Source organism: Sardina pilchardus, chromosome 17, assembly GCF_963854185.1.
Source record: "Sardina pilchardus chromosome 17, fSarPil1.1, whole genome shotgun sequence".
Classification (NCBI taxonomy): domain Eukaryota; kingdom Metazoa; phylum Chordata; class Actinopteri; order Clupeiformes; family Clupeidae; genus Sardina; species Sardina pilchardus.
Genome location: NC_085010.1, coordinates 20,954,375 through 20,962,887, shown reverse-complemented (window position 1 = coordinate 20,962,887; position 8,513 = coordinate 20,954,375). Strand labels below are relative to the sequence as shown.

The following is an 8,513-nucleotide window of genomic DNA, read 5'->3' as shown; positions in this document are numbered from 1 at the left end:
ACAGACACACACACTCTCTCTCACTCATACAAAGACACACACACACACACACACACACACCTACCTACCTTCCGTGTGTGCTCTCTCCATCTCCGCTGGTGCTCGCCCACTCTCTTGTGCTGCCCCCGTGTGTGCACAGCTTGCCTGGTGAGCGTGTGATGGAGCCTGTTCCTCCTGCTCTTCACTAGCAGGCAGTCTTTAAGGGGGCAGACAACACATAGATCTCATGATTTCATGTTTGCTGAAGGATTTGTGCATGTCTGAGACCGTGTGGGTGTGTGCTGAATTGTTCATGTGTGTGTGTGTGTGTGTGTGTGTGTGTGTGTGTGTGTGTGTGTGTGTGTGTGTGTGTGTGTGTGTGTGTGTGTGTGTGTGTGTGTGTGTGTGTGTGTGTGTGTGTGTGTGTGTGTGTGTGTGTGTGTGTGTGTGTGTGTGTGTGTGTGTGTGTGTGTGTGTGTGTGTGTGTGTGTGTATATGAGAGGGAGAGACATTTCAATGTGTTTAGTCATACCGTGGTGCAAAGAAGTGTGTGATGGATGTGTTTGTATGTTTTTGTACTTGATGAATAATAAGTGTGTGTGTGTGTGTGTAGGCTGTCCTGGCACTGGCTGCTTCCTGGACCTCCAGACAGGTGGGCGAGCGGACGCTGACCGGAACAGTGATTGACAGCGGCGACGGAGTCACTCACGTCATCCCAGTGGTGAGTTCCTGTTTCTGCACTCTCAGTTTCACACTGCTATAACACACACACACACACACACACACACAGATAAGCGTGCTCTACTCTTTTATATTTATAACAATGAAGCACATCTACCCTCACACCACACACACACAGACAGACACACACACACACACACACACAGATGCACACACGCACGCAGATAAGCTTGCTCTACTCAATGAAATACATCTACCCTCACACCACACACACACATGCACACACACACACACTTTGACACACAAACAACAAGACCGTACACATACATTGTTACACTCACTTTCACACAACACACACTTCTGGTCAAAACGCTTGGCACACACACACGTTTTCATACACCACCACTTACTTAAAATTCCACTGTTGTATTTTGAAAATTGATATTAATATGGTATCAGCAAAATGTAAAAGCAAAATGCTGTTTTTGTTTTGAAGTGGGATTATTGCACAGGTGCTCAAGTTTGACCGTGTGTGTGTATGTGTGTGTGTGTACAGGCTGAGGGCTACGTGATTGGCAGTTGCATTAAGCACATTCCCATCGCTGGGCGCGACATCACCTACTTCACCCAGCAGCTGCTGAGGGAGAGGGAGGTGGGCATCCCCCCTGAGCAGTCCCTGGAGACCGCCAAAGCAGTCAAGGTAAGAGCACACACACACACACACACACACACACACACACACACACACACACACACACACACAGAGATACTGAGCAGTCAAGGTAACACACACACACACACACACATTCAAGGTAAGACATATGCAGTCAAGGTAACACACACACACACATTCAAGGTAAGACATATGCACACACACACATTCAAGGTAAGACATATGCACACACGCACACACACAGACACACACACACACACATATCCACACCTGGGTGTTCAAGGTAAATTCATGTATACATGTGTATAGAAACATACACACACACACACACACACTTGAGAATTCAAGGTAGGAGCTCTGGAACACCAATCGTAAGTAGTCTCAGGGGACTACAAGGCGAGAGCACCAATCTCAGGCATCCCACACACGCGTAGACACACACTTGTCTAGAGCAGTCTCTGACAAGGTGAAGGTGCCAATCTCGCCTTACACACGCACACACACACACACTCACAGTGGTCCCTCGGTCCCTGCGGCTGCTAAAGCCGTCAAGGTGATGGCATCTGTTTCAACCATCTCACACACACACACACACACACACACACACACAGTTGTCAAGAGGAAGATGTTGAATCCAACCACCCAATGCACACTCGCATGAACCACTGCACTGGCAGCTCTATTGCCGTTTCGCCCATCCGCCACCAGATGGCAGTGTTGCCCCATGGCAGCACGAGGCAGCATTACAGAACAGCACTGTAACTGATGAGCCAGTAAACAGTGCAGATTCACCAGGGGGAGTGGCAGCGCACTGTGAAATGGACTAGATCTGCTCACGGCCTCGGCTCACTCCGCATCCCCGCACTATCGTCGTCTCGTCGCCGTCGTCGTCGCAGCTCGACAAGCTTCCCGTGATCCGTCTTCATAATGTGCCGTGTCATCTAGTCTGTTAGCAGATGCTCGTCTCATTTTGAGCACCCCCCCCACACCCCATCCCCACTACAGTGATAGCAGGCGTTGCAGTAGTTAGCAAGGCCCGTGGGAGTTACTGTTTCCACCAAAGCCGCACACCACCAGTTAAGACACGGGAGTCCGTGTGAATTTTATTAGCTTACACCACGGCTTTCGTTTTCGGTTTTGTGCATTCGAAATCTTGTGGTATAACTGGGCCGTTTTCTCTGTTAAGAGTGTCCGTGTAGTCAAGTGCTTGTGTAACAATGCAAAACATCAGCTCGGTGTGTTTGTCGCCCGGTTAGTTCTGCATTTGAACATTTTCCTTCTACAGTTCTGCAGAAGGAACCGTTTCCGTGTGCAATTTTAATGAGATTTAAAGTTTTATTTTTATGCAGCTGTAAAAGGCTGGAGTCTTATGAGTTCCTCGTAGCCCGGGGCCTAAAGGGCTCCCTGGAGAGACCGGTGGCTGAACGAGACGAAGAATCCCCCTTAGAGCCCATTAGGAGTAAACTAATTTCTGTGGCTGTTCTACGGCGGTGGACAAATGTCCTGTGTTTTAGCATTCAGCCTGATTTGGCCAGCTTTTACAGGCTCACCATTCCGCCAGGGGAATGGTTAATATAATTGAAATTGCCTTTCTGCGTATTGCTTTAATACTGTTTGGTTGTTGTTACTGATCGCAGATATTGCCACCTCTCCAAGCGCAGAACCTGTATGTAGATGTTATGTTCACGTTGAGCAAATGTGCACGATAATGCAGAGCTTTAGAGACACATAATATAACACTCAGGCTTTGTAATAGCAGAAATCAGGACATTGTGAGCACCTCACAAGTAGGTGCAAATGGACCATGAAAATGTGCTTGTAGAAGTTGTTCTCTTTACACACTTTGCTTGTGTGTAGAAGTGTGTGTGTCCAGTCACGTAGAAGTGGAACAGCGGTAGCACTGCCGTCTGAGAAATCGCTTGGTGGCATTGCCGCCGGACAATCGGCCCGCTTTCCGTCCCCAGATCTGCCGTCCTTGAGCCGTCGGAGTCGGTATCGTTTTGGATCTGCTAAATACCATTTACTGGCTTAACTCCCGGAAGAAGGCATGTAGCCGAAACGCGTTGGAGTTTTTAGAAGGTTAATATGACCAAGGCCATAACAACAAAGGCTTTTTGACTTTTTCAACCGAGAGTGCCTTGGAGTTCCTTTGTTTGTTGCCATTCAGTATCCCATCCAAAGAGCACCTCAAACTTGAGCAAACTTTTGAGTAGAATTTTTTTATACCATTTACTGTAGTTTACTTTAGTCCTTTTTCATTTATTACTTATCAAGTGTCTGCTATTTCCCTTCCCAGTCCTTTTGCTATATGTGCCAAGTAAACACATTATTGGTAGATGTGAATGATGGCAGCACTTGGTCCATATGAGCGGTTAATGCATCATGAATTGTCTTCTCTCTCTCTCTCTCTCTCTCTCTCTCTCTTTCCCTCTCTCTCTCTCTCTTTCTCTCGTTCTCTCTGTAGGAGCGCTTCAGCTACGTGTGTCCCGACCTGGTGAAGGAGTTCAACAAGTACGACACTGACGGCTCCAAGTGGATCAAGCAGTACACCGGCATCAACGCCATCAGCAAGAAGGAGTTCACCATCGACGTGGGCTACGAGCGCTTCCTGGGACCTGAGATCTTCTTCCACCCAGAGGTAAGTCGCCCGGCAACCTAGTTGGTTAGCCTGTTTCACCTTAACCAATGAGATTCCTGAATTTGATGGTAAATGTTGGTTTATTTTGTTCTGTCTATCCAGATCTTTTCAATTATTATTTTCTTCTCCTCCCCATTCAGTTTGCCAACCCTGACTTCACTCAGCCCATCTCTGAGGTGGTAGATGAGGTCATACAGAACTGCCCCATCGATGTCAGACGACCCCTCTACAAGGTAGCCTTCCAACAACACCTTGTCATTACACTTTTTTTCACACGTACCTGCACCTGTTGTTCGCCTGTCACACTCACCTCAGGAGCAAAGCAACACAGGAAAAAAGAGCAACACTACACAGGCTGTAATTTCAATGGCAGGCAAAGTGCAAAATCTAAAGTCTGACTAAAGCTTATATGTAATAAAGAGGCAAAATCTATTTGCTACTTGCAACATGCTATAAGATGGCGTTAGTTTAAGAACGAAACACTGCACATTGAGTGACTTTGGACTTCAGTTCCCCGTTATTTAAATTAGGTCCATGTGAATTATTGTGCCGTGTGTGTATTTATATTTATATCATTTGAATTATTCCATTTAAAGATGAAATTTTAATTTAGCAGAAACTTTAGTGTTGGTTATCCATTTAGGCAGTTCTTGATGTCTGTGTATCTGTCCATTTGCAGAATATCGTTCTGTCAGGAGGTTCTACCATGTTCCGCGACTTTGGCCGCCGTCTCCAGAGAGACCTGAAGAGAACCGTGGACGCCCGTCTGAAGATGAGCGAGGAGCTGAGCGGTGGAAAGCTAAAGGTGAGTTACCTCCTCTGGTTTTCACTTCAACTCCTGCTTACTTACCCACACTTGATTACGTACTCTGGTTTGTTATTAAAACATCTGCACTGTCGACCTCTGCTTATCTTGCATATGATAGTATGAAATATAATTAGATTAGATTAGATTAGATTAAACTTTATTGTCATTGTTAATGTTGCAATTAAAATGTATTTGCACTTTTGCACTGTAGCTGTGGATAAAAGTATCAGCTATAAATGAATTAATGTAAAAGTGAGCCAAACCAGGTTGTATGGAAAGAGGGGGTCATATAGCCGTCACTGAATCCACTCAGTCCCAGATGGCCGTCTGGTTTGAGTGAAGGACGTGGAATGGAGGGTAGAGCAAGGAGACCTGGCAGGCCAAAAACAAGTGTTTGTCCGCTGCGCCAAAAACGGATCAAATCAGATCAGATAGAGGTGTAACTGAACGTGTCGCGTCTGAGATTATTTCCGTCCAGCTCACGTTGAGTGCCAGATGTAGCATCGCCCACATATTGGCCACAGGGGCAACTTTGAAGTCAAGACTGTAATTTTCCGAATAATAGACGCATTGTGAACAAACTGCACGGCAGTGTTTTATGCAAATGAAAAGAGTCAAAAGACGCATGCATTGACCAGTGGCATGTAGTTTTCACCTGAACAGGGTGTGGAGCATAATGTTACAACTAGACAAATAACATAATGTTGCACATAGACAATTAATATAACGTCACATATAGACAATTAACTTCACATTACACCTAGACAATTAACATAACCTTATACCTAGTCAATTACATAATGTTGTACTTTGACATTTAACAGTAGGATGCAGGATCAACATGTCTCGGCGGTTAAGAGTTGAACTTAGTAAGAAACCACTCTTTTGCGGGTCGAGTGCTAAAGCCATTTAAATATCGAAAGTAACAGGATTTCAAGCATAGTACAAGGGAACAAATACTACACCTCCTCCATGCACACACAACACAGACAGAGAGCAAGTGATCCATGTCGTCATTGAATTTGAGGAAGGTAATGACGGTTTAACACAAAGTTTCAGTTGCATTGTTATTACTTGTTTACCTTTCGCAATAAAACAGAGAAGTTGTTCTAAAATGCTGTGCTTGTTTAGGCCCTGTGTAATTTGCCCACAGCACATTGTCACAGTTAAGACAAATTGATTAAATATCAACAGGAGGGAATTTCTCATGTTTGTCAACTGACCTGGGCAAATAGACAAATTTGGTTGCACATTTCCTCATTCAACAGTAACATTGTTGACTAACATGAGCTTCTGGCTGTTGTAGAGAATTACCAGACTTCAGTTGTCCAACAGCCTAATCAATCAGATTGTGCTTTAATGAGAGTCAATATGCCACCCCCAAGTATTAACCTGAGGGCTGCAGTAATTTAGCCAAATTTATGTAAACCATGATTTATATTCAGGAGTAAATACAATGAATTTTACTTAAAAAAAAAAAAGAACATTTGGTATGTGAACTCGAGTGAAAGTGTGCGACACGGACACAGAAAGTAAGGGACAGAGAGAAAGAGAGAGAGAGAGAGGGAGGAGAGAGAGGGAGGACAAGTCAGGAGTGTTAAAGGAGCAGAGATCAAGCACCTGAAGCTAATTATGCAACATTGTTTGGAGTGCTCTCCAGGTCCGCCAGTCATTCCAGAGGTCAAGTGTTTTCCATTCGGACCAACCAACCACGAGCACTGAGCTGATTTGAATTGTTTACTACATTTGGGCTCATCGTGATTTTTGTTTGTGTGTGTTTGCAGCCCAAACCCATTGACGTGCAGGTCATCACCCACCACATGCAGAGATACGCCGTGTGGTTTGGAGGGTCCATGCTGGCTTCCACTGTAAGTTGACCGCTACTGCCCTTTCTGAGTCCATCATCGAGAGCCGCTTCAACAGTTCAGGCTGAACTGCTCGTCCAGTGCATAGCTCTTAGTTTAATGCACTACAAGCGCTGGTGTCGCAGTCGTCGTTACTGCGGTGTTTTATGTTCCCGATGTGCCGTGAGGCAGCGCGTCTTTATTACCGAGACGTTTGTTTGAATCACTTTGGAACGATTTGTTTGCCGTTTTCATCATTCATGCGCTTCTGCCACTTTCATTACTCATGACTGTGTTTATGGAATCTAGAGAAACTAATCACAATCTAATTGGCTTACAAATAGCTCATTATTATGTTTTTCTAACGTCGTTAATCTCATTTTTTTTGTTTTCTTCAACTTTTTGTAAACATCTTTCTTCTCACTGATGTAACTCTGCCGTTTTGTTTCCAACAGCCTGAGTTTTACCAAGTGTGTCACACCAAAAAGGACTATGAAGAGATCGGGCCCAGCATCTGCCGTCACAACCCCGTGTTTGGGGTCATGTCCTAAAGTCCGAATAGCCAAACTGGGACCCCCCTGCCCCCGCAACCCCACTGGGGGGCAACGGTCTGTGCTGCAGTCCCTCCTCATCACCACCAGAGGGCTCACTGACAGCTTACTGACAGCAAAAGCGAGGAGGCACAGACAAGACCACAACATCCACCTGAAAAAGATGACCACACCCCATCCCATCCCCCTTCCCCCCCTCTCTTTCAGACAGCCAATCAGATACGCTTTGCTCGACAACCACCTCTTAAAAAAAAAAAAAAATATCTGCAAGTCACCAGGTTGTAACGCCAAAACCATGACTAAAACTCGCATACTTCTCCCCAGTGATGTGGGGTGACCCAATTGTTGACGGTTATGATAATAATGATGATTTATGATGATATTATTGATAATTATATATAGTCAAAAAAAAAATAACAAACAGTGCCCAATGTGTTTTCTTTTTGTTGACGACTCGAGATAAGATATCGCTATAAGTACGAGGTGTAAGTGTCATTTTGTCATGGATCATTTTTGAATGCACTTCTCTCTGTGTACCAGGGAAGAGAAGTTCGTTTTTTTATATATATATGCAAAGAGGAAAAAAATAGATAAATAAATGAAATGAGACAAGGCCTTGAAAGACCAATACGTGGCTCGGCTTATCCAAACTGTGCGCAGAATAAATGGCCCAACTCTCTCTCTCTCTCTTTCTGCTTGCGTTTTTAATATGGTCACGCTTCAAGCAGTTTACTTCTTCATATAGTTTTTTTTTTCCTTTTGGTTTCTATCTCTCTTTCTTTTTCTTTTTTTTTGTCTGAATAACTTCCATCACGAGCACTTACACTGTGCCGAGGATGTCTATGAGAAAGAAATTTGATATTGATTAAGACAAAAAAAAATAATGCTATTAAAAATGACTGTTGGACCAGTATTATATCGTCTTGGACGTCATTTGTCTGTGACCAAGTTACCAAATTTGATGGATCAAAATGCCTGTGAACATTCCAATAAAGGCATACACTCCTTTCTACTTCTGCGTCCTCTTCTGTCTATCTGTCGGTCTGTGTGTGTGTGTGAGTGTGTGTGAGTGAAAGAGAGCGAGAGAGAGAGAGAAAGCTGTAGGACCTAATCCTGTTGGAAGAGTGTTGGTTGTGTCCGTGATCTCTCTGCACTATGAATGTGTGAGTGAGACGTGGTCATAGTATTATTGCTGTGTCTGCTTCTGCTGCTTGGGCTCCTGTTACATGTATTGTGTTGTGCAGCTGTCTGTCCACATTTGTGCTCTTTTCCTCTGCTAGATTGAAATGGTGGAGGCTCTGAGTTGGAGTGGTGGAACTGGTTATGGCTCCGTCCTTGA

General features: G+C 44.6%; 1 protein-coding gene across 1 annotated transcript in view; it reads left to right on the top strand.

Moving 5' to 3' along the window:
• Positions 1-8,186, top strand: part of LOC134061953 (actin-related protein 3) — a 17,051-nt gene extending 8,865 nt beyond the window's left edge. Inside the window, exons 6-12 of the mRNA XM_062517801.1 lie at positions 593-700; positions 1,217-1,360; positions 3,798-3,971; positions 4,112-4,204; positions 4,651-4,776; positions 6,564-6,647; positions 7,079-8,186. Coding sequence (XP_062373785.1) covers positions 593-700; positions 1,217-1,360; positions 3,798-3,971; positions 4,112-4,204; positions 4,651-4,776; positions 6,564-6,647; positions 7,079-7,174 — 825 coding nt within the window. The 3' untranslated portion in view covers positions 7,175-8,186. The remainder of the gene's footprint in view (positions 1-592; positions 701-1,216; positions 1,361-3,797; positions 3,972-4,111; positions 4,205-4,650; positions 4,777-6,563; positions 6,648-7,078) is intronic.
• The last annotated feature ends 327 nt before the right edge of the window (positions 8,187-8,513 follow it).